This window comes from Narcine bancroftii, chromosome 4, assembly GCF_036971445.1.
Source record: "Narcine bancroftii isolate sNarBan1 chromosome 4, sNarBan1.hap1, whole genome shotgun sequence".
Classification (NCBI taxonomy): Eukaryota; Metazoa; Chordata; class Chondrichthyes; order Torpediniformes; family Narcinidae; genus Narcine; species Narcine bancroftii.
The window spans coordinates 316,043,908-316,070,829 of NC_091472.1; the positions used below are offsets into that span (position 1 = coordinate 316,043,908).

The window sequence follows — 26,922 nt, forward strand, 5'->3', positions numbered from 1 at the left end:
CCGTTAGACCTGACAGACCGCCGTTAGACCTGACAGACCGCCGTTAGACCTGACAGACCGCCGTTAGACCTGACAGACCGCCGTTAGACCTGACAGACCGCCGTTAGACCTGACAGACCGCCGTTAGACCTGACAGACCGCCGTTAGACCTGACAGACCGCCGTTAGACCTGACAGACCGCCGTTAGACCTGACAGACCGCCGTTAGACCTGACAGACCGCCGTTAGACCTGACAGACCGCCGTTAGACCTGACAGACCGCCGTTAGACCTGACAGACCGCCGTTAGACCTGACAGACCGCCGTTAGACCTGACAGACCGCCGTTAGACCTGACAGACCGCCGTTAGACCTGACAGACCGCCGTTAGACCTGACAGACCGCCGTTAGACCTGACAGACCGCCGTTAGACCTGACAGACCGCCGTTAGACCTGACAGACCGCCGTTAGACCTGACAGACCGCCGTTAGACCTGACAGACCGCCGTTAGACCTGACAGACCGCCGTTAGACCTGACAGACCGCCGTTAGACCTGACAGACCGCCGTTAGACCTGACAGACCGCCGTTAGACCTGACAGACCGCCGTTAGACCTGACAGACCGCCGTTAGACCTGACAGACCGCCGTTAGACCTGACAGACCGCCGTTAGACCTGACAGACCGCCGTTAGACCTGACAGACCGCCGTTAGACCTGACAGACCGCCGTTAGACCTGACAGACCGCCGTTAGACCTGACAGACCGCCGTTAGACCTGACAGACCGCCGTTAGACCTGACAGACCGCCGTTAGACCTGACAGACCGCCGTTAGACCTGACAGACCGCCGTTAGACCTGACAGACCGCCGTTAGACCTGACAGACCGCCGTTAGACCTGACAGACCGCCGTTAGACCTGACAGACCGCCGTTAGACCTGACAGACCGCCGTTAGACCTGACAGACCGCCGTTAGACCTGACAGACCGCCGTTAGACCTGACAGACCGCCGTTAGACCTGACAGACCGCCGTTAGACCTGACAGACCGCCGTTAGACCTGACAGACCGCCGTTAGACCTGACAGACCGCCGTTAGACCTGACAGACCGCCGTTAGACCTGACAGACCGCCGTTAGACCTGACAGACCGCCGTTAGACCTGACAGAGCGCCGTTAGACCTGACAGAGCGCCGTTAGACCTGACAGAGCGCCGTTAGACCTGACAGAGCGCCGTTAGACCTGACAGAGCGCCGTTAGACCTGACAGAGCGCCGTTAGACCTGACAGAGCGCCGTTAGACCTGACAGAGCGCCGTTAGACCTGACAGAGCGCCGTTAGACCTGACAGAGCGCCGTTAGACCTGACAGAGCGCCGTTAGACCTGACAGAGCGCCGTTAGACCTGACAGAGCGCCGTTAGACCTGACAGACCGCCGTTAGACCTGACAGACCGCCGTTAGACCTGACAGACCGCCGTTAGACCTGACAGACCGCCGTTAGACCTGACAGACCGCCGTTAGACCTGACAGACCGCCGTTAGACCTGACAGACCGCCGTTAGACCTGACAGACCGCCGTTAGACCTGACAGACCGCCGTTAGACCTGACAGACCGCCGTTAGACCTGACAGACCGCCGTTAGACCTGACAGACCGCCGTTAGACCTGACAGACCGCCGTTAGACCTGACAGACCGCCGTTAGACCTGACAGACCGCCGTTAGACCTGACAGACCGCCGTTAGACCTGACAGACCGCCGTTAGACCTGACAGACCGCCGTTAGACCTGACAGACCGCCGTTAGACCTGACAGACCGCCGTTAGACCTGACAGACCGCCGTTAGACCTGACAGACCGCCGTTAGACCTGACAGACCGCCGTTAGACCTGACAGACCGCCGTTAGACCTGACAGACCGCCGTTAGACCTGACAGACCGCCGTTAGACCTGACAGACCGCCGTTAGACCTGACAGACCGCCGTTAGACCTGACAGACCGCCGTTAGACCTGACAGACCGCCGTTAGACCTGACAGACCGCCGTTAGACCTGACAGACCGCCGTTAGACCTGACAGACCGCCGTTAGACCTGACAGACCGCCGTTAGACCTGACAGACCGCCGTTAGACCTGACAGACCGCCGTTAGACCTGACAGACCGCCGTTAGACCTGACAGAGCGCCGTTAGACCTGACAGAGCGCCGTTAGACCTGACAGAGCGCCGTTAGACCTGACAGAGCGCCGTTAGACCTGACAGAGCGCCGTTAGACCTGACAGAGCGCCGTTAGACCTGACAGAGCGCCGTTAGACCTGACAGAGCGCCGTTAGACCTGACAGAGCGCCGTTAGACCTGACAGAGCGCCGTTAGACCTGACAGAGCGCCGTTAGACCTGACAGAGCGCCGTTAGACCTGACAGAGCGCCGTTAGACCTGACAGAGCGCCGTTAGACCTGACAGAGCGCCGTTAGACCTGACAGAGCGCCGTTAGACCTGACAGAGCGCCGTTAGACCTGACAGAGCGCCGTTAGACCTGACAGAGCGCCGTTAGACCTGACAGAGCGCCGTTAGACCTGACAGAGCGCCGTTAGACCTGACAGAGCGCCGTTAGACCTGACAGAGCGCCGTTAGACCTGACCGACCGCCGTTAGACCTGACCGACCGCCGTTAGACCTGACCGAGCGCCGTTAGACCTGACCGAGCGCCGTTAGACCTGACCGAGCGCCGTTAGACCTGACCGAGCGCCGTTAGACCTGACCGAGCGCCGTTAGACCTGACCGAGCGCCGTTAGACCTGACCGAGCGCCGTTAGACCTGACCGAGCGCCGTTAGACCTGACCGAGCGCCGTTAGACCTGACCGAGCGCCGTTAGACCTGACCGAGCGCCGTTAGACCTGACCGAGCGCCGTTAGACCTGACCGAGCGCCGTTAGACCTGACCGAGCGCCGTTAGACCTGACCGAGCGCCGTTAGACCTGACCGAGCGCCGTTAGACCTGACCGAGCGCCGTTAGACCTGACCGAGCGCCGTTAGACCTGACCGACCGCCGTTAGACCTGTATGGATCAGTACTTAAGTGTCTTTTTGTTGTCTGATAGGAGCACCATAAATGCAGTTTGTTAGGTGAATGCAGTGGCCACAGATTGTAGTGATGTGACTTAAGCTAGTTGCATTTGTACTAAAGGGAGAAGTATCTGAATTGTGCTCATTCTCTCTTTCTTAGGCTCTAAAAGCAAGCAAGCAGGGAGTGGAGCGCCTGGCTACGACTCCGGTTCTGGACTCCTCCTTCGACAGGATGAGTGAAGATGAGTTGTTGGCTGCTGTACTGGAGATCAGCAAGCGGGAGACCTCTCTATGTCTTGATGGTGACGAGGAGCAGGAGAAGCCAAGCAGCAGTCCTGACACTGGCTTTGGGGATGTTGACGCTCAGGAGTTGTTGGATCAGCATGAAGTGGCAGAAATCGATGGATCCAGGAATTCAATGGAAACAGGTGGGTCACTAGAGCACAAGGATTGGGTAATGCTTTATTGTTGGGGCATAAGCCAACCACTTTAAATGTAATAAGTGCAAAGGATTTCTTAAACAGTGTGTTCTCCCACCAAGGAGAGCATGAGGCGGCACTGCCATCTTGTTCACACACTGTCCTGACTTCCATAGAGCAATGCAGCTCAGATTGGGCCATTCTGCTGACGGTGCCCACAATGGTAAGGGCACTAGTGAATGGATTTTTTTACGACTGGAATTTTATAACAAATGTACTGAAGGGGTTGATGCTGGAACCTTCTGTGCAATTAATATAAATGACTTGTATGAGATCGTAGGGGGTTGATTGGTAAATTTGCTGATGCCACAAAAAAAAATCAATGGAGTTGTGTCACCCTTATTTATCATTCATACCATGCTCACACGGTAAAAATGAGAGGGGTGTTTCTCCAGGACCACGGAGCAAATGTCTGCAAATATATATACAAATATTAAAATAAATATTATTGTTAAATAAAGTCTCAGAGGGTTTGTATGAGCAGTTCAGCGTTCTTACTGCCTGTGGGGAAGAAGCTGTTCCTCAACCTGGTGGAGCTAAGCAGTGCTAAGATGCTGTGTGCAGGGTGATGGGGTCCTCAATGATTTTGCGAGCCCTCTTTAGATAACGATTCCCATAAATTGTGTCCATGGCAGCGGGGGGGGGGGTGGGGGGGGTGGGAGTGGGCGGCGCGGGGGAGACTCCAGTGATTCTCTTTGTCACTCTTATGGTCCTGTGTATGGACATCCCATCTGATGCTCTATAGCAACTGTACCACACTGATGCTACCAGCCAGGACGCTCTCAATAGAGCTTGTGAAAATCATTGAGAGGATGGTGGCCGGTAGCCTTGCCTGCTTCAATCCTCTCAGAAAGTGCAGTTGCTGTGGCACTTTGCTGAGAGGATTGGCACCCTGTACTAGTGCAAAGTTCCCTCTGCATTGTTTCACAGCAGTGTAGGATGCTTTATCAGCATTTATTCCTAAGGCAGGCACAATACTGATTTGAACATACAAGTTAATCTGCCCTAATGAGCCATTTTTTTTCCAGTTCCCCCACCAATCTTTCTGTAGCCTGTGTGGTTATAATTTTATGCTAGGTCTAGGGCTAAACGTGTTGTGAAGGAGAATCTTCATGCAATTCATTACTCAAGAAGGTCCATCGCCCTGTAATTCTGAGCTGGAACCAGGAGTAAAAGGTCAGTTCTGTAACCCATTGACTTGAATTTCCATTCAATCTCTCTCTAAATCTTTTGAACAGACCCTGCCAAAGCCACAAAAGACTTTGACGAGAATAAGGAGAATAAAACTCCAGAGGGTTCCCAGGGTGAGATGGACTGGATGCAGCAGTATGACCTAGACAGAGAGCGAGAAGAGGAAGAGTTGCAGCAAGCTCTGGCTCAGAGTCTCCAGGAGCAGGTCCGTTCCCAGAAACTTTCACTTCACAGTCTTGAAGAGAGTCTCTGCTGCTTTGTTTGTGGTCCATTTGAAAAGGTTTCCCAACTTAATCTGTTATAGTTTCAACATCTGGGTCTGTGCTACAGTTTAAAGAATCTCACTTTTAATTTTTTTTGCATCTTAATTTTTATTTTAAATTTAGACATAACCGCACGGTAGCAAGCTCTTCTGGCCCACGAGACTGTGCTGTGCATTCACCAACTGAAGGGTGGGAACGGGGAGAATGTACAAACTCCTTACAGACAGCGCCTGATTCAAACCCAGATTTCCGGTGCTTTAATAGCGTTGCGCTAACCGTACTGCTCATAGCACAGCATTTTCTTAGCTTCCCAGTGCAGTCTCCAGAATGAGCCTGAACTGATCCTCGCCACTTACTCCCTCGGTAATGTGTGATAGTTGACTAAGTTTTCCATCTGTCCAGGAGGCTCGGGAGATGAAAGAAGATGATGACCTGAAGCGAGCAACCGAGTTGAGCATCCAAGGTAAGGCTTCACCACCATGGGCTGGTATGCTACGCAAATACTATTCAGGCTTCACCACCATGGACTGGTATGTTTCCCAAATACTATTCAGGCTTCACCACCATGGACTGGTATGTTACCCAAATACTATTCAGACTTCACCACCATGGGCTGGTATGTTACCCAAATACTATTCAGACTTCACTACCATGGGCTGGTATGTTACCCAAATACTATTAAGACTTTACCACCATGGACTGGTATGTTACCCAAATACTATTAAGACTTCACCACCATGGACTGGTATGTTACCCAAATACTATTCAGGCTTCACCACCATGGGCTGGTATGTTACCCAAATACCATTAAGACTTCACCACCATGGACTGGTATGTTACCCAAATACTATTCAGGCTTCACCACCATGGACTGGTATGTTACCCAAATACTATTCAGACTTCACTACCATGGGCTGGTATGTTACCCAAATACTATTAAGACTTCACCACCATGGACTGGTATGTTACCCAAATACTATTAAGACTTCACCACCATGGACTGGTATGTTACGCAAATACTATTCAGGCTTCACCACCATGGACTGGTATGTTACGCAAATACTATTCAGGCTTCACCACCATGGACTGGTATGTTACTCAAATACTATTCAGGCTTCACCACCATGGACTGGTATGTTACGCAAATACTATTCAGGCTTCACCACCATGGACTGGTATGTTACGCAAATACTATTCAGGCTTCACCACCATGGGCTGGTATGTTACCCAAATACTATTAAGACTTCACCACCATGGACTGGTATGTTACCCAAATACTATTCAGGCTTCACCACCATGGGCTGGTATGTTACCCAAATACTATTAAGACTTCACCACCATGGACTGGTATGTTATGCAAATACTATTCAGGCTTCACCACCATGGGCTGGTATGTTACCCAAATACTATTCAGGCTTCACCACCATGGGCTGGTATGTTACTCAAATACTATTAAGACTTCACCACCATGGGCTGGTATGTTACCCAAATACTATTCAGACTTCTGATGACTTTATCAGGTGTCTTGAAGTGATCTTGTGATGTCGCTAAATGCGACAGTAGGCCTGCACAGCCACCAAACAGAGAAAAGAAGTAATTAGTATTTTATGTTGGTTTTGAGAAGCTCATTGGCTTCAGACAGTGGGAGAAAACTTTGCACAGTCATAATTCACACAGCATCCATAGGAAGTAAAAGGCAGTCGTATTTAGGACCTGAGCCCTTAGTAGGAGTGTGTCAAAAATCAAGCAAGACACCTGAATGAAAAGTTCACACTATCACAGGTCTCACTCACCACATGATTCCATGGAATCCTTTGGACCATAGCAAAGAAAGGCAGGTGGGTGATGGGTGGAAGCAAAGATGGGGGTAAAGGGAGAGAGGAGCATTAAAGGAAGAGGCATTTGCTAGAGTTTTATCAGCCGAAACACAAAGGCACCAGTGCTGGAATCCGATGAACAGAATATAATAATGGCAGCTATTAGATGAAGGGCCAATGGAGCCAGATGGGGAGGGAGTATGGGGGGACAGGGAACAGAAATAGGATCAGAGATGGATGGAAATGAGAGGGAGAAGCAGGAATAAGGGTTACCTAAAATGGAAAATTCAGTGTTCATGTCGTTGGATTATAGACTATCCAGGCAAAATATGAAGTGTTCTTCCTCTAGTTACTGTTGCACCTTACCCTGGCAGTAGAGAAGGCCAAGGTTGGGGGTGGGGGGGGGGGAGGAGCAGAAATGTGTGGGCATGGGAAAGGAGTTGAAATGAATTGCTTTGGAGAGCTTGGGATGACCATTGCTGACCGCAGATGCTCAACAAACAGGTCGCCTAGTCTATGCTTAGTTTCATACTGATCACTGAATGCAGTAGACAGTGATGAAGGAGGTGCACGTGGCTCTTTGCCTCACTTGGAAGGATTGTTTAGGTGACTGGATGATGGTCCATCTCCTGCGGTTTACAGGGGTCAGGGAGTGTGGGTGCGCGGAAGGACGAGTGGACCACAGAGGAAGGCAGAAAGGGGTTGTGAGGGGAAGATGTGGCTGTCGGAAATGGCAAAGGATGTGGTGCTGGACACTGACTAATAGGGTGAAAAGTGAGGGCCAGTGAAACAATCTCTGTTTTGTGTTGAAGGAGAGGGGTGAGAGCATGTTCAAGAAACAGAAGAAATGAAAACTTTGGACATTTCAAGAAAATTGTCTGTCACTCTTATAATTTCAGTGGTTGCAATCCGTTTAATCTTCCTGCATAGGCCTCCAGATATTGTGTATTAACTCAGTGCCCACGTCAAATGCACAATGTAACGATCACTTGATTCAGTTTGAAGGTGGGTTCAGGATTGATTGTTGATGGAAAGCAGCGCACGTTGAAAGCTTTATATGAAGTTGCATTCCCTCACTAGAGCAGCAGTTGTTTAAGTTTTAAGTTAATTTAATTGAAAATAACAAAATAGCTACTGTACTTGCAGAGTTCAACAACTCCTTTGGTGACCTCGTGGGTTCAGATGAAGACTCTGGCAATGAGGAAACCCTGGACATGGATTACAGTGAAGCCGAAGCAGAAGAGTTGAAAAGGAATGCTGAGGTGAGGCGATGGAGCTACGTAACTCGGAAAGGGTCGATTGTAACAGTTTGGTTGGATCTCACTGACAAAGAACATCTGACCTTGCACAGCTTTAAGACATCCTTTTTTTTGTGTGGAATGTTGCCATTATTTGTTGCCCATTCCTAAATGCTCTTAAGATGGAGACTGTATCCTTCAATCAATGCAGTGAATGTGGTGTCAATGTGCTCATGGGTAGTTAATTTAAATGATGATACTCCAGATCTGTTTCATTAGGCCATCCAGTTGGTCCAAATATTGATTTGCATCTTTTGCTTCCCACAGATGCCTCTTGACCTGATGAGTTGTTCCAACGTTCTGTTTTTGTTCTAGATTCCAGTTCATGCAGTCTCTTTTGTCTCATCCCAATGTTGTTTCCCGCTGCACTAATCATTCACTTTATTCCTTGCATGACATGGCTTCAGTACAAAATGCACTGCAATCACCTGGGCTACTCTCAACAGCACCACCCAATCCACAGTCTGTACAGCAAGATTTTTTTTAGACATAGCATGGTAACTGGTGCCCAATTACACTCAATTATCCTACAAACCTTGATGAAAGGTTCAAGTCCTAAAAGTTATCTTTGCTATACAAAAGGACACTGTTTGACCTGCTGAGTTTCTCCAGCGTCGTGTTTTTACTACAAACTTCAAACCCTGTACATTTTGAAGGGTGGAAAGAAACTGTAGCACCCGGAGTAAACCCACTCAGACATCTCTTGCAGATCATAGTCCATCCTGTTTTAACAATATATCACTCTTCCTTTATTGTCATTTACTTTAAACTCCGGAATTCCTTCCCAACAATATTTTGAGAACACATCCGTTATGATGACTGTAGTTAATTTGATTGCCCATCAGGTTGGTTTTTGACTTGATAATAACATGCACCCTTAGTCTTTGACCTTTGGTCAGGTTAGATCATGGCTTTGTGCTCTCAAAAAATCTTTGGGGGTTTGCTGATGTGCATTTTATAGATATGCATAGGATCGAATGATGTGTCACTTTGTTGAATGTACCATGGCTGAGCTGTTTACTGTCTGCTTTCCTGTTCTTACAGACGGGTGAGCTCGCTCACTCCTATAGGTTGATCAGTGTCGTCAGTCACATTGGCAGCTCCTCTTCCTCTGGTAGGTACCAAGCACCCTAATTTGTTCGCTCATTGTCACATGCCAAGAGAGTTTTTTTTGTGAACAGTCAATTAGACGTCTCATATATAGTATGGCAAGTAAGACAGTGTAGAAATGCAGAGTTACAGAGATTAACTGGTACCCTAGTAGATGCTATTCTTTCAGATTAGTGTTTGTGGGTTTGCACCTCACTCCAGGGACTTGAACACGTCTCAGTGAAAGTTCTGCATATTAGTAAAGGAGCTCAACACTGATATGGGCACTTTCTGACAGAGATGATAAGCTGAGGCCTTGGCTTTTCTTTCGGGTGATAGTGAAAGGATCTCATGACATTATTTTCAAAGAATTGCAGAAGTAAGTGCTATCAATGGATCAATATCATGAATACAGATCACCTAGCCATGAGAAATGGGAGCGAGAGTAGACGATTTGGCCCATCGACCTTACTGGCTCATACAGTAATGAGGCTGGTTGTCGACCTCAGCCCTATTTTCCTGTCCTAATTCTGCGTCCCTTCTATCTGCTTACATTTGGAAAGCTATTTGTTACATTATGCATTCTCAGCCCTCCAGGCAGATGTGGCATGGCTCTTTTATGCATCAGTCTTTGTACTGAAGTCTCAGTAGGCACTTGCATCCACAGCCTTTTGGGAAGGAGAAAAGGCGAGTAGGTTTGAAGTTGCAGAAGTGGTGAAGGAAGGATGAATGTTGAGAGAAAAACTGAAATACAGTAGCATCTTGAATCAAACACCCTTTTTCAGAACTTTTTCTGTTCTCTTTAACTCTATCTCCTCTCCTTAATCTATTACCCAGACATTTCAAGAAATGTTGAGATAAGAGAAATGTATCTAAAGAAGGGATTGAAAAAGTTTCCCCCATATTTCTTGGGAGTTTAATGAAATGAGAAATGATCTCACTGAAATGTTTAAAATTCTCAACAGTTGGTGCTCAACAGGGTGACTGCTGAGAGTTTCCTCTCTCTGTTGAAGGCATTGGGCAAGAAGTCAGCCATTTCGAAAACTTGTGCACACACTCCATTATGAATAAGATTGCTGTGGAAGTTAATTCAGGGCTGAGAAATGTGTAGAAACCCAAGATTTTCAAGGCGTGCGACCAAGAGAAAATTGTGCCTGACCACAATCTTATTGAAATCGTATAGCCTCACTGTATACAACCAACTGACAGTTCTTTAAATTATTATCTTGTGAAGGTCACTATATCAGTGATGTGTTCGACATAAAGAAGCAGACCTGGCTTACATACAATGATCTGGAGGTATCCAAGACATTGGAGGGCACAGTCCAAGCAAATCGAGACAAGAGTGGCTACATATTTTTCTACATGCACAAGTAAGAACTGGATGAGCACTGATTTTTCCCCACTTCCCCAGGTGCTGACATCCTAGTCTGCAGAATTACATAGCACAATTCTACCTGACCTGGTTTTAGAGTTCAGCTCCCCATTGATGGCAGCTTTCACCTCAGTAACTGTGATTCACCTGGGAACTAGCTCAGAACAGACCAACAATTGATCTGTGCAAACTAATTGCTTTTGTTTGTTGGTTCATAAGATATAGGAACAGAAGTAGGCCAATCTGCCCATCGAGTCTGTTCTGCCATTCTATCATGATCTGATCCATCCTCCCACACAACCATACTCTTCAGCCTTCTCCCTGTAATCAATCCTTAATGCCCTGACTGATCAAATACCTGTCAATCTCTACCTCGAATACACCCAATGACCTTGCTTCCGCAGCCATCTGTGGCACAGACTCGCGTCACTCTGACTAAAGAAATGTTTCTGTATCTTTTATTTTTAAATTGGCCTCCTTTTATCCTGAGGTTGTGCCCTCTTGTCCTAGAGTCTCCTACCATGGAAAACAACCTTGTCACATCTGCTCTGTCTTGGCCTATCGTCATTCAAAATGCCTCTGAGGGCCTCCCTCCAAGAGGCAACAAACATTCCTCATATTCTAACCCTTTCATTCCTGGTATCATTAAAGTAAATACTCTCTGAACCCTCTCCAATGCCAGTACATCCTTTTTTCAAATAAGGCACCCAAAACTGTACCCAGTGTCCAAGTGAGGTCTCACCAGCGCCCTATGGAATCTCAACATCACATCCCTGCTCTTGTACGCTATTCCTCCAGATATGAACGCCAACATTGCATTCGCCTTCACCACCAACTCAACCCGGAGATTAACTTGGGAATATCCTGCACGAGGACTCCCAAGTCCCTTTGCACTTCGGAATTTTGAATTTTCTCCCCATCTAAATAATTGTCTATTTCTTCTACCAAAGTGGATGACCATACATTTTCCAACATAGTATTTCATCTGTCACCTCTTTCCCTGTTCTCCTAATCTATCCAAGTTTCCCTGCAGCCTTTCCAAATCCTCAGCACCACCCACCCTATCACCTATTTTGGTATCATCTGTAAATTTAGCCACAAAGCCACCTAATCATTTATATACAACTTAAAAAGAAGCGGCCCCAACACCAACCCTGTGGAACACCACTGATAATGAATAACCAACCAGAATAGGGTCCCTTTATTCCCACTCTGTTTTCTGATGAGCAGCCAATGCTCTCCCCTTGCTGATATCCTTCCTGTAATTCCATGAGCTCTCACTTGTTCAGCAGCCTCATGTGTGGCACCTTGTCAAAGGCCTTTTGAAAGTCCAAATACACAACATCCACTGCTTCTCCCCAATCTATCCTACTTGAGATTTCTCCATGGAACATGACCTTTGCTAGTTTTTATTGTCCATCTCGTATTGTCCCAAACATAAAGAATTTGTTTGAGATTTGATCACTTTAGTGGGTCCAGAGTTGTAAGCAGGACAGACTACTGTTTTGATGGGATGCCTCAGAATAATGGGATGGGATCTATGGCTCAGTAATCTATAACCATATAACAATTACACCATGGAAACAGGCCATCTCGGCCCTTCTCATCTGCACCGAACCAAGCCCTCTCCTCTAGTCCCACCAACCTGCACCTTGCCCATAACCCTCCATTCCCCTCCCATCCATATACCTATCCAATTTTTCCTTAAATGACAAAATTGACCTTACCACCACTACTTCTCCTGGAAGTTCATTACAGCCACCACTCATGTTCCCCCTCATGTTGCTTCTAAACTTTTGTCCTTTAATTCTTAACTCATGACCTCTTGTTTCAATCTCTCCTGCCCTCAAGGGAAAAAGCCCATCCACATCAACTCTATCTAACCCCCTCATAATCTTAAATACCTCGATCAAATCCCCCCTCAACCTTCTACGCTCCAAGGAACAAAGACCTAATCTGCTCAATCTTTCTTTGTAATCTAGATTCTGAAACCAAGGTAACATTTTCATAAATCTTCTCTGCACTCTCTCTACCTTGTTGATATCCTTCCTATAATTTGGGGACTAGAACTGCACACAGTTTTCCAAATTTGGCCTCACCAATCCCTTGAACAGTCTCGATATCACTTCCCAGATCCTGTATTCTGTGCTTTGATTTATAAAGGCCACCATACTAAAATCCTTCTTCACCACCCTATCCACATGAGATTCTACCTTCAAGGAATGATGAAGCATTATTCCTAGATCTTTCTGCTCCACTGCATTCCTCCATGCCCTCCCATTTACTCGTATGTCCTTGTTTTGATTATTCCTTCCAAAGTGAAGCACTCGAGACTTCTCAGCATTACTCTGGTTGCTATTTCACATCAGATACTATTTTTTGTCATAAAATAAAAACAAAAATGTAATGTTATACAAAATTGAAAAAGAAGCAAAAGAGAGTCTCCCCAAGGTCACTGAGTGTCTGTGGATTTTCCTCGCGCGCTCCCACAGCCTCCCACAAGACTATAGTTCATTTCAAACCATCTGCAACCCAAGCCTAGATTCCAGAAACTTTGATCACTTATCATTCCGGCATCTGTAGTTTTGTGTTTCTCTATGTTAAACAAAATGTTGGAGGCTCTTTGTTCACTTTATTACCATTACTCTCACTTGGTTGGGATAACCGGTAATGGAATAGAATGGAAAACTGGATGATACTCAGCATCTTATAGTGTAAAACACGTGTAACATAGTTGTTGGTTTCAGGACCACCTCTCTTCCCTTTTCCCCCAGTCACCACTGATCCCAGACTCTTGAATTTCCCCCCACAATCCCAAATCTGTTGTGACATGTTACCATAGGGGTGCCCATATGATTTGCCCCTGTTTATAGATGTGGTGCTGGTCAACAATGCCAGTGCAAGATTGATAATGGCATCTCATTCTGCCCATCTCTGTGCCTCTAGATCCCTTCTTCTCAATGCATTGCTGCCCGTGGGGGTCACTTCCATGACTAATCTCCCTTCCTTCTATCCTATGCACAGGGAGATACTGGAAGAGTTAGTGGAAGCTGAAAAAAGCCCACAGCCAATCAGTTTGGACTGCAACAGACCTGTGCTGCAACCACTGTGACAGAAGGCAAACAGCAGCACCAAGTTACTGAAACCAGGGACTGAATGATGTTTACAGTTCATCCTGGGAAAAAATACCTCCTAAAATAGTGATAGATCTACACCAGAATGCACTGGTCAGGGCCTACCCCTTCTGTCTTTTGAAGCCAGGGAATGGTGCTGGAGTTCAACACTGGACCACAATGTGGTGAGCTCACTCCTCTCAACAACCTGCACCAGACCTTTTGACATGAAACCTGGTCTGGTACTGGTGTCAATCTCGCACTATTTCCAAAGATTCCCAAGGAATTCAAGATGGATTGATATCATGAGGCTGTTTAGACATTAGGGTTTTATATATTTTTTTTAAGAAATATATAATATATGAATCTAGAATTGCCATTCTTGCCCTGAAGCGGCCTTTGTGTTTGTCATGAGAGAGAGGGCTCACAAGTTGAAGGCCTAGTGCACTGGCTCAACTGGTTGCTTTAAGTACTCAGGAGCTCCCCAAGGCATTCAGACCACGAGGCTGAAACAGGGTTTAGGCTTCATTTTGTATCATTTAGTTGTATTATCTAAAGGTTTTTTTGAAGGCCATAACATTAACACTGTATTTCCATGTTTCTGATGGGATGTCATATTTTTCTTTTGGAGAATGGAAGAATTCTGGATCTGACCAGTTGCTGTGGCCTCCCTTTTCTTTCAGGACCTCGTGCTCAACCCCCTTTCTCCCTCCCCCCCCCCCCCCCCCCCTTGACTTGAGCAAGTTGTGCATTTTCCACAGAAGGTGCTAAGTGAGGTTTTCCCAAAGCATAATGCAAAGGTGGCAATTGGTTCTGTTATACCAGCAACATAGTGTTGGGGATCTTTACCCAAAAACAGACCAGCTCAAGTGCCCAATATTGTGTGCTTTAAACCAAGCCAATCACTGACACACTGATTGAGGATGAATCTAATAATAATTGTGTTGTGGCCTTGTCAAACCTGTTGGGGTTACTGGTAACTTTGCTGCCTCCGTGTGCCAAAGTGAGAAATCCCGTGGGTTCAGCTACCACCAATTTCACTCTGCACTTTATTTCCCTCCTCTCGGGTTCCATACATTGGAGGAAACAGTTGCTTCATCCACGACCTCCTCTATTGTTCCTCCAAGATCAAAGGAAATGCCTTTCTTGCCATCTGGAAACTGGCAGCAGAATATGCAGAGAATATTGGTGTTTTCTCTCTGGAATAACTCTGTGGCACTGCAAATTTCCGAGAGAGCTGAGCATGTGTTAAATAGGTTAATGCTTTAGGAGTGTAACTGTGACATTCCTGGGTATATTTATGTGGTGCCCTGTTCTTGATTGGACCTTCCAATTTTAACCAGACTCATCCAAACAATGACTCTCCTGCTGGTAATTGGAGCCTTCATCTGATAATCCTAAATAAATACTTGAGGTGCTGTTGCACTTTAGATTTAAGGTGGATCTGCAACTGGCCTGCAGGAAGACAGTTCAACAAATATCTGGGGAACCTCTCTCTGCATTTTATTTCAACAGCCTCCCAACCAAATCTCTATCAGCTTCCTGCCTTTGGGTGGGTTTGTGCTTGGCCCAGCCTGCGCCTTCCACACAGCTCCTGCAGCAAGGCAAAGCAATCAGGATCTAAACTTCAATTAATGGGAGCATAAAACAATCTGCTGGGTGGGGGGGGGGGGGGGGGGGGGGGGGGGGGGGGGCTCAGTGGGTCAAGCAGCATCAGTGGAAGAAAAGGAATGGTGGAGGTTTTGGTCCAATATCCTTCATCAAGTCTTGGAGGGTTCCAGCCTGAAACATCAACCATTCCTTTTCTCCCGCTGATGCCGAGTTCTCTCATTAGATGCTGTAAACTGGAGCAACAACTCTCCTGTGTGTCTTCAGTTAGATCCTAGCTGCAGGCTGCCCTGCTGCTTTTCTGACAGAGCTATTTAGAAATAATTGAAAGACATTTAAATAAAAAGCAATCAAGAATGTTCATTTAAATCCACATTTAATTTGTGCATTAGTTAAAATAAAGTGGAGAAGAAATCCACCCCATTTGGCTCCAGTTGCCTCTCTGTTGAAGGCCAGCAACCCTGTTCAGGTGTGTGTGCCCCGTGCTAGATGTGTCAGCTGGTGCTGGCATCCTCATCCCTCCGCTGGACTCGGTGGAGAATGTTGCTCAATGCTCAGCATTGTCATTGCAGCCAGATTCATTCAGCAGGCAGGAATGGCGAGCCACAAGTTGTACAGCTTCTGGGAGATGGTTTGGGTTGAGGCCGGTTACCAGTGGTGGACACCAAGCTGTATGAATGGCCCTGATACTGTGCCACCCTCAAAGCCTGGTACTGATCAAACACTGGGTTACATCAGCTTGTTTGGTTGTACATATGGAAAAGGTCAGTGATGGAGCAGGAGGAGGGTGGGCATGTTTTCTGTCCCTCTGGGATTGTTTGTGGGTTGGTGCACTTTTCTGCCAGGTTTAGGGTAGTAGGCTCTGCCATACAGGGGTTGGAGGGAAGACCTGCCGCAGACTTCCTTCAGCAGGATGACACTGTCCAGATATATTGTTTTACTAACAGCCTTCTGCACTTCTCAGGAACTGCACACAGCCATCAGTTCCTGATGACACACGAGAGGCTGGAGATGCTAGAATCTGAAGCCAAACACAATGTGCCAGAAGTACTCAGCGGTTCGAGCAATATCAGCGGGAGAAAAAGAATGGTCTATGCTTCAAGCCTAAATTCTTAATCAAGAATCGAAACATTGACCATTCTTGTCCTCCCACTGATGCTGCTTTAATCTACTGGGTTCCCCTAGCATATTGCGTTTGGCATCAGTTACTGGTTTGCGGCATCTGAGGCACCCCACACCTTCCCTGGTATTTGTTCTTGCTTTTCCATTTCCTGCACATTGAACCAGTCACCAGGTCATGATGAGTCTTAGCAGCAGGACTGAGGTTGGCACAGCCTTAGGACTGGATCTGCTTGCTTTCAGATGAAGTGACCCGTTGCTTGATAAGCTAATAAATCAAATTATTATTTTTAACTGGAGGAGCAGACACGTCAAGTGGCCGATTGGAGAGGTTGGTAGTGGGTTTGTCAGTTTCAGTGTTCCTGACCTCACTGTTTCAGGATTATGTTACTGACATGTTTAGCCCTGTCTGAGGGTAGATTGAATTTCATTCAGGTTCTCACTGCCTCTCCATCTAAACCCAAACTTACTGAAGCACTAAACATTCTAACACCAACTGGTGCCCCACTCTCAAACATTTTGGAGGTTTTATACTTTTAATTATTTTTAAACTGAGTGGCATCAAAACAGCCATTAGTGTTCTGCCCACATCTTTGGCAAAAACTCCCTTTGCAACCTGGTCCATGTCTGCTCCGGATCATCTCATCTTTCCACCAAACACCTAATGCCTGCTCTGCGCATTTACCCTTGCGTTTACCCCAAGTAATCACCTGGGTTTCACATTTTGGAGAGAGCAGAAGTGGCAGTAATCTTCCTGTTGGCCTGCTGAAGGCAGACTGTGCTCTTTATTCCAAGCTGCTGAGCCTTGGGACAGTGCATCTAACTTTTTTCCCACCCTGCTTAACAAACACTCTCGGTAATCTGGTCCCTTTTGATAAGCTACAGAAATCTCTCCATCCCTTCCTTCACATACCCTGAACTCAGGACTCCTTGTGTAGAATTTATCTCTACTTGACAGTCTCCAATCACTCGAGGCTTAAGAAGAGAGCAAGGTAGATTGGTCCCATTCGAGAAATTAAGGCCGACCTGGACTTAACTCGCTGCCCTTTCTACCGTTAACCCAGAGTGGAGCCACGGCTCCGGCTCTGTCACGGTGAAGATGACGGGTTCCCAGACGGAATGGAACAAAGCCTCAGGGAGCAGTAACCTGGCGGCCACCCTGTATTGCTGGCATGATCCTCTCCCATTGCAGGAGCTCATCACTCAACCTGAGCTTCTGGCTCCGGCTCTGTCACGGTGAAGATGACGGGTTCCCAGACGGAGTGGAACAAAGCCTCAGGGAGCAGTAACCTGGCGGCCACCCTGTATTGCTGGCATGATCCTCTCCCATTGCAGGAGCTCATCACTCAACCTGAGCTTCTGGCTTTGCGGATTTCCAAAGGACTGATTTTCCCCCCCCTGCCCCCCAAAACTTTATTTTATGGTTCCTGATTCTGGTCCAGCCACCAGCTCACCTTAGCTGGAACTCCATTGACACTGCTTGTATTTGTATAATATATAAATATATATATCCAGATATTTATGTGTGTACATGACACCAATTTTTGGTGTATGAACAGGCCATAACAGTTGAGTGAATGTGACACTTCTTTTTGATACAAGGGCTCTGTTCATAACCACTCTAGCCCAGTTTGGTGCATACATTCTCCTGTGCTCGCAGTCCCTGGTGGTCCAAGGTTGCCTCCTCTCAAGACTGAGGGCAGCGTTTTCTATATTTAAGGGTTTTTTTTCTGTGTTTTAGCAGATGAGTTTTGCCTGTGACGATTACTGCTGCTGTCCCTGTGATTATTTAGTTTTTTTAAACAGCCCTTGCAGAGATGACTTGTGACAATAAAACTCATGATTCTGCTTTAAAAAACGTCACTGTTCGACATTCTTTTTTATCCTTTTAAATGAAAGTGAGCAATTCCTAATCATGGAGTGGCTATTTCCCCGAAGTTCTGGTCCATCCCATCCTGCTCTGAGATCTCCATCATCCCTCAAGAGTGAGGAGTATTCTTATTAAAATGTATTTTATCCTCGAGAAGACGACGAGGTGGATCAGTGCACAAAAGAGCTGGAGGAGCTCCACAGGTCACGTAGCATTCAAGGAAAGTAATAGGCAGTCAATGGTTTCAACCTGAGCTCTTCATCTGGGATGCCTTCTTGAAGGGCCCAGGCCTGAAGTGTCAACTGCCTGTTGCTATTGATGGATGCTGCGTATCCGGAGATCCTCCAGCACCTGGGAGATTCTCGTTCTTCAAGAGCTGCAGACCCCTTGCCTACCTCCATGACTGGATGAATGTTGAGATGATCTCCAGTGGAGGAATCTCAGGCAAGAGGACACAGTTGCAAGACAAAGTGGTCATTTAAGATGAAGATGTCAGAATTCTTCTTCTCACTCTGGAATTTGCTACCCCCCGGAGGGTTATGGTGGCTGGATCAGTGGGAGCATTTAAAGAGGAAGTCAGTGCTTTTGGAAGTGAAGTGAGGAACCTGCACAGAACAGAGGTGATCTGTGGGCCGATAGTCATGAACCTACTGAATCCGATTACTGAAAAGGCTGATCTTTTTTGTGATCAGAACCTGTGCCACCTGCTTTTTCTGTTCAATCCTTTTATGGTCCCACTTCTCCCTGTCTAATTTTATGGACCCCATGCCAGAATTAGGAATTGGGTGAATAAATGAAAGACCAAAAATAGCAAGGTATGGGGAAAGTAGAGGGATGGGACTAGCTCTTGCATAGAGCTGGTGCAGACCCCATTCCCCTCCAGAGCAGAGAACAAGCCATTCAGTCCACAACATTGTGCTGAATGAGAAGCTCAATGTAAACTAAAACTTTTCTCTTTGTGTAGAACAGCCATTCTCAACCTAATAGATCTGTATAGATCTGATTTCCACCCCCCCCCCCTTAGGACTCTGCCCAAAGTTTATAGGCCCCCTTCTTCACATGGAAGTCAAGTTTAGTTGGTTTCCTCCATACTTCTACCGACTAGATTCAAGATTCCTTTGTTGTCATGTATAGTATAGAATGTAATATTAGGTGAATTTGTCTTCTGCCTGCCACAAGGCAAAGAATTCTCATTACTGTCAACCGGTGCCCCTTACAGTAAGAGAGAGTCCCTTCAGAGACGCTTAATGTCCATGATTCACCTCCAGCGGTCCTACTGCCGCACAGACTCTACTTCGATCCATCGGCAACCCGAGCTCCAGATCCAAACCCCCGACACGATCTGGACGCCTTCAGGAGCCATTCTTGCCCTCAGCACCCTCTCGAATCCCAGCTCTGCTACATGGTTCCCATGAGCTGGTCTCCAGCAGCCTCTGCGGATCCCCCGTGCCCAAGTCACCTGCAGCCTGTGCGGGTCCCTCAGCTGCTGAGTGCCCCCCCCCCCCCAACCCCGGGCTGATCCGCTACCATGGACACCATCCTGTAGGGTCGTTTGCTCTGCTTCTCAACACGAATGGTGTTCTCCCCATTTCTGGTGCCCTGCGCCGAGAGTCTGCAACCCCTCGTGACCACTGCAGTGCACAGATGCCACCACCTTGGGCATAGATTATTTGAAAGATTTTAGTTTTAAAATTGAAATGTAATCATAAAATATTGTTTAAATCTATGGCTCCCCTTAAATGTGGCCTGACCTCCCTCCCCCCCTCCCCTCCCCCCCCCCCCCCCCACCCCCACAATTTGAGAATGCTGGTCGAGATGTCTCTTAAGCCACCACCATAGTATATGCCAGCCCATTTAGCACTTTGTATGCCCTGCACATGTCCTTTAAACTATTTTCTCTGCCCCCACCTCCCACCCACTACCTTGAATGCATATCCTGTAGTAGGAACTCAATCTGTTAGGATAAAAAAAGTGCAAAGATCAGTAGTTTTGCTGAGAGCATAGAAGAGTTAATATTGTGGATTAGAATTTTGTATTGGGTCTGGAACTTGAAGCAGGCCACCTGCCCCGAAGGGAGTTCCGTGAAGATCTCTTGCACTGCTATCTTAGTCTCGATGAAGGGTCCCAACCCAAAATGTTGACTATTTCTGTCCATGGCTGTGTCTCACCTGCTAAAGATTCCAGCATCTTTAGCTCTTGTGCATCTCCCAGGCTGATGGAGTTGCCGTTAATTTTTTTTAAATTTACAGATTTAAATTACGGATGAGCTGTGTGATAGGAGAGCTTTGAGAGTATTTTTTGAGGAAAAATATTACTGGGGTCGGTAAAGCAAAAGAACTCAAAGATGTGGAAAGTCTTAAATTTATTAATACAGGGAAGTTGAAAACTCTGCGCACACATAAGCGAATAGACTGAGGTCCATTGGATTTAGATGTCGGTGCTGAATCCTTAATCTCTGGATTAAATGTGCTGAGGGGGTATTACTTGCAGGGAAGTGGTTCTCAACCTTTTTTCCCCCACTCATATACCACCTTAAGTAATTCCTCACTAGCCACAGAGTGCCTATGGCAAAGGGATTAATTAAGGTGGTATGTGAGTGAAAAGATTGAGAACCACTGTTTTTGGCAGTGAGTTTCAGATTCCAACTTGGAACCATAGAACATTACAGCACAGAAACAGGCCTTTTGGCCCTTCTAGTCCATGCTGAATATTTTTTGTTTTTAATCCCACTGACTGGCACCCATTCTATAGCCCTCCAGACCTCTCCCATCCATGTACCTACCCAAATTCTTCTTAAATGTCAAAATTGAAAGCCTGCATTCACCAATTCATTTGGCAGCTCGTTCCACACACCCACCACTCTCTGCCAAGTTCTTTCTTAGCACCTCAAAATTTTATAGAATTAAATCTCCCTTAGTTCCCTTTGTATTTAAAAAAAATTTCTGTTTGTCTCCCAGCTATAATTCTCCAGCCTATCCCCTCTGATCTGGTGTTAGGACCAACACGACCTTCCTGTAACGGTGAAATATCATCTGCTGACAATTCCAGAATAACCTCCCTGCTCTTGTACATCAATATCTTTTATTCTTGGTGTGTGTTTTGTCTACACTGTTTATATAGATAGTGAACGTTAGACAGAAACGAGGCAGGGGGTTGGAGTAAAGTTCACACTTATTACTGCAAATCCTTGTTCTAAACAATTGTACACTTTTTAACTGTAAAGTGTAAAATAAATAAATGAGGCACTTACAATCTTAAAGGAGAAGTGAAACACGAAAGTCTGCAGACACTTGGTTCTTCAAACACGATGCTGGAGAAACTCAGCAAGTCATACAGTGGACTTTATGTAGCAAAGATAAAGATACATAACCAATGTTTCGTGTTTGAGCCCCCAATCAGGCACCTGTCCCATTTACTCATTCCTTGATGAAGGGCTCAAGCCTGAAACATTGGTTATGTATCTTTGTTACATTAAGTACAGTGTTTAATTTGATGAGTTTCTCGAGCATTGTTTTTATAATCCTGAAGCATGTAGCTCTGACAGAAATATTTAAAATGCCCTTAGTCACAGTTGTGGTGCCAGAGATTTGGAGGGTAGCTAAAGTTGTTTAAAAAAAGCCTCCAAAAGTAAGTTATGGGCCAGTGAGAGGTCAGTAGCAGGTCAATTATTGGAAGGTGTTCTAAGACATTGGATATTATTCCAGGATACATTTGTTTTAGATGTGATAGAGCAGGGGGTAAAAAAGGAGGAGGAGTTGCTCTGCTTGTTAAGGAAGACATTACTGCCGTGAGGTGACAGGATGGTCTGGAGGGATCGTCCAGTGAGGCTGTTTGGGTGGAATTGAGGGGTGAAGGAGGCATGAGGGTGCTAATAGGGGTGTATTACAGACCACCAAATGGGCCAAGAAAATTAGAGGAACAAATTTGTAGGGAGATAATGTATATGTGTGAGAATCATAGGGTAGTGATCATGGGAGATTTTAACTTCCCTCACATTGATTGGGATACCCAGACAGTTAGAGGGCTGGATGGGCTGGAGTTCATTAAATGTGTTCAAGATTGTTTTCTAAATCAATTAGTAGAAGAACCAACTCAGGACGGTGTAATACTAGATCTCCTGTTAGGGAATGAGCGAGGTCAGGTATCGGACATTAATGTTGGAGATCCAATTGAGTCTAGTGATCATAACTCTGTTAGTTTTAGGTAGTTTTAGGGAAGAGCAAAGAAGGGCCTAAAGTTGAGGTTCTGGATTGGAGAAAAGCAAATTTGAAGGAATGAGAATGGCTTTGGAGAGTATTGAGTGGGACAGGATTATTTCAGGAAAGGATGTAAATGAGAAATGGAGAATATTCAAAGAAGAAATTTTGCGGGTACAGAGTAGTTATGTCCCAGTGAGGATCAAAGGAAAGGCTGGAAGTCATAGGGAGCCTTGGTTTTCGAGGAATGTTAAAAATTTGGTTAGGAGAAAGAGGGAGGTGTACAAGAGGTATAAACAGCAGGGTGATGTGGAATTGAAAGAGGACTACAAGGAGTGTAGAAAAAATCTTAAGAAAGAAATTAGAAAGGCCAAAAAGAGGCACGAAGATGCTTTGGCAGATAGAGTAAAAATAAATCCAAAGGGTTTCTATAGGTACATTATAAGTAAAAGATTAGTGAGGGATAAAATTGGACCCCTTGTAGATAGCGAGGGTAGGCTGAGTGAGAAGTCAGAGGAGATGGGGGAAATTTTGAATGATTTCTTTGCCTCGGTATTCACTAGGGAAAAAAATGTTGAACCAGTTGTAAAGAAAAATAGTGGGGAGGTCATGAAGCCTATAAGGATAACCGAGGAGGTAGTGATGGCTGTGTTGAAAAAAATAAAGGTGGATAAATCTCTGGGACCGGACAAAATATTCCCAAGGACACTCAGGGAGGCTTGTGGACAGATAGTAGGGCCATTAACAGAGATATTTAGGATGTCACTGGTCACAGGGGTAGTGCCAAAGGATTGGAGGGTGGCGCATGTGGTTCCGCTGTTTAAGAAAGGGTCCAAATGTAAACCTGGGAATTATAGGCCCATGAGTCTGACGTCTGTGGTGGGTAAGTTGATGGAAAGTGTTCTGAGGGATGGTATTTACAAATATTTGGAGGTACAGGGATTGATAGGGAGTAATCAGCATGGTTTTGTCAGGGGTAGATCATGCTTGACAAACCTGATTGAGTTTTTCAAGGGGGTTACAAAAAAGGTTGATGGAGGGAAAGATGTGGATGTTGTCTATTTAGACTTTAATAAAGCTTTTGACAAAGTTCCCCACAGGAGGTTAGGAAAAAAGGTGGAGGCATTAGGTATAAATAAGGAGGTAGTGAAATGGATTCAGCCATGGTTGGATGGGAGGTGTCAGAGAGTAGTGGTGAAAATTGTTTGTCCAATTGGAGGCCAGTGATTAGTGGAGTTCCTCAGGGTTCGGTCCTGGGTCCACTATTGTTTGTTATATATATTAACGATCTGGAAGTAGGGGTGGAGAATTGGATAAGCAAGTTTGTGGATGATACAAAGATTGGGTGGTGTTGGGACAGTGAGGAAGATTACCGTAGATTAAAAGGTGATTTAGGAAGGCTGGAGGTGTGGGCTGAGAAATGGCTGATGGAATTTAATACAGATAAGTGTGAGGTGTTACATTTTGGAAAGGCAAATCTAAATAGGTCATATGCATTAAATGGTAGGCGATTGAGACGTGCAGAGCAACAAAGGGATTTAGGAGTTGTGGTAAATAGTACCCTCAAGGCTGATACTCAGGTAGATGGTGTGGTGAAGAAGGCATTTGGAATGTTGGCCTTCATAAATCGGAGTATTGAATTCAAGAGTAGGGAGGTTATGATGAAATTGTACAAGGCATTGGTGAGGCCAAATTTGGAGTACTGTGTACAGTTTTGGTCACCAAATTATTGGAAATATAAACAAAATAGAGAGAGTGCAGAGAAGGTTCACGAGAATGTTGACAGGATTTCAAGGTTTGAGTTACAGGGAAAGGTTGTGCAGACTAGGGCTTTTTTCTCTGGAGCGTAGAAGATTGAGAGGGGACTTGATAGAGGTGTTTAAGATTTTAAAAGGGACAGACAGAGTAAACGTGGATAGGCTTTTTCAATTAAGAGTGGGGGAGATTCAAACTGGAGGGCATGGTTTAAGATTGAAGGGGGAAAATTATAAGGGGAACATGAGGGGAAATTTCTTTACGCAAAGGTGGTAGGGATGTGAAATGAGCTTCCGGAAGACGTGGTTGAGGCGGGATCATTGATTACATTTAAGGAAAGACTGGATAATTACATGGAGGGGAGAGGATTGGAGGGGTGCTGGTCAGTGGGACTAGGAGGGTGGGAATTTGTTACGGCATGGACTAGTAGTGCCGAACTGGCCTGTTCTGTGCTGTAAATGGTTATATGGATAAACAATTATTTGGATAGCCAAAAACTGATTAGGAATAGTCAACAAGGCTTTGTGTGTGGTAGGTCATGTTTAACCAATCTTAGTTTTTTTGAGGGGGTTATCAGGAAAGTGGACTTCAGTAAGGCCTTTGAAAAGGTTCCTTATGGGAAGTTAGATAGGAAGGTTCAGCCACTCAGTATTCATGGTCAGGAAGTAAACTGGATTTGACATTGGCTGGATGGAAGAAACCAGAGTAGTGGTGGATGATGCTTCTCAGACTGGAGGCCTGTGACTGGTGGTGCCTCAGGGATCAGTGCTGGGACCATTGTTGTTTGTCATCTATATCAATGATCTGGATGATAATGTGGTGAACTGGATCAGCAAGTTTGCAGATGACACTAAGATTGGAGACGTGGTGGACAGTGAGGAAGGTTTTCAAAGGTTACAGAGGGATCTGGACCAGCTGGAAAAATGGGCTGAAAAATGGCCGATGGAATTTAATGCAGACAAGTGTGAGGTGTTTCATTTTTGAAGGACAAACCAAGAAAGGCCGTACACAGTAAATGGTCGGGCACTGGGGAGTGCGGTAGAACAGAGGGATCTGGGAATACGAATACATAATTCCCTGAAAGTGAAGTCACAGGTGGACAGGGTTGTAAAGAGAGATATTAGCATCTTGGCCTTCATAAATCAAAGTACTGAGTCCAAGAGTTGGGATGTTATGGTAAAGTTACATAAGCTATTGGTGAGGCCAAATTTGGAGGATTGTGTGAAATTTTGGTCACCGAACTACAGGAAAGATCTCAAAAAGATAGAAAAAGTGCAGAGAAGATTTACAAGGATATTACCCAGACTTGAACTGAGTTACAGGGAAAGTTAAACAGGTTAGGAGCGTAGAAGTATGAGGGGAGATTTAAAATTTTAAATATTTTAAAAATGAGGGGGGTAGACAGAGTAAATGTAGAAAAGCTTTTTCCACTGAGGGTAGGTGAAATACAAACCAGAGGTCATGGGTTAAGAATGAAAAGGGGAAAAGTTTAGGAGGAACTTCTGCACTGAGAGAGTGATGGGCGTGTAGAACGAGCTGGAAGTTACGGTGGTGAATGTGGGCTCAATTTTAACATTTAAGAAAAATTTGGACAGGTACATGAATGGGAGAGGTATTGAAGGGCTATGGAGTGGGTGCAGGGTGATGGGACTAAGCAAAAAAAATGGTTTGGCACAGACTAGAAGGGCCGAGGGGGCCTGTTTCTGTGTTGTAATGTTCTGTGGCTTCATACAAAACAAATACTGCCATAATTACACAAATTATTAGATATAAACTAATATAAACAAATAACATTGCTTACATATATACATAATATAGCCAAATAAAGGAACATGCAATGCCTTCCTTGGACTCCCAGGCTGAAGGAATTGTGGCAGCAATGATGTGTCTGCCCGAGCACGAGAGTATAACTGACCAACGAGATTAATTCTCGACTAGAAATGACAAATATAACGAGCGACCAGCAGGTGGTGATGAGAACCATTGGTAAGTCAAGTTCATTATCAAGATTCCTTTATTGTCATATAATATTATTGGCAATGCAATATTACATGGAATTCGTTTACGTCGCCGTAAGGCAGACAGATTCGCCATCAGCAGAAATTGCCTGAAGCACCTCTTGCAGTCAGAGAAAAAGAAGCAAAAGAGAGTCCCCGGTGTTGCTGAGAGTCTATGGATTTGCCTCCAGTGGGCTTCCGCAGCCTCACAGAGTCAAGTCCCAACCATCGACAGGCCAAGCTCCATTTGACTGGCGCTGCCATCTTGGGCGCCGACCCCGTGGTTGCAGGATTTTTAAATAAAGCCACCGTCGTTTCCATTAACAGTCATTTAAAGCCTGTACGGAGTCAACAGCAGTCTGACTAGGTGGTTGGATTTTATAAGTACAACCCGTTGAAACAGCGTTCTCCGGTCCTCAGTGTAAAACATGCAGACACAACTAGACATAACACATCTACAAATAATACATTCGCAGGACAAGTATTTCTCCGTATAAATCATGATTCGTAAATACAAGGGTCTCGGGCAGTTAGTGTGAGCAGTTCCTTTGGTCGTTCAGCATTCTCACAGCCCGTGGAAAGATGCTGTTCCTCAGTCTGGTGTGCTGGCTCTAATACTCCTGTATCTCTTCCCCGATGGGAGCAGCTGAAAGATGTGGAAGGGGTCCTCAATGATTTTTGTGAGCCCTCTTCAGACAATGATCCTGGCAGAGCATGTCAATTGAGGAGGTGGAGA

General features: G+C 45.8%; 1 protein-coding gene across 7 annotated transcripts in view; it reads left to right on the forward strand.

The window, feature by feature from the left end:
- The window catches only part of usp37 (ubiquitin specific peptidase 37), a 95,539-nt gene extending 81,298 nt beyond the window's left edge, over window positions 1-14,241 (forward strand). For 6 of the 7 annotated variants that reach the window (XM_069936013.1, XM_069936017.1, XM_069936011.1 and 3 more), the window contains 7 exons: window positions 3,177-3,444; window positions 4,734-4,891; window positions 5,352-5,412; window positions 7,913-8,028; window positions 9,109-9,178; window positions 10,388-10,526; window positions 13,553-14,241. In XM_069936013.1, coding sequence (XP_069792114.1) covers window positions 3,177-3,444; window positions 4,734-4,891; window positions 5,352-5,412; window positions 7,913-8,028; window positions 9,109-9,178; window positions 10,388-10,526; window positions 13,553-13,640 — 900 coding nt within the window. In that variant the 3' untranslated portion in view covers window positions 13,641-14,241. The remainder of the gene's footprint in view (window positions 1-3,176; window positions 3,445-4,733; window positions 4,892-5,351; window positions 5,413-7,912; window positions 8,029-9,108; window positions 9,179-10,387; window positions 10,527-13,552) is intronic. The other variant, XM_069936018.1, reaches the window with a different exon arrangement.
- The last annotated feature ends 12,681 nt before the right edge of the window (window positions 14,242-26,922 follow it).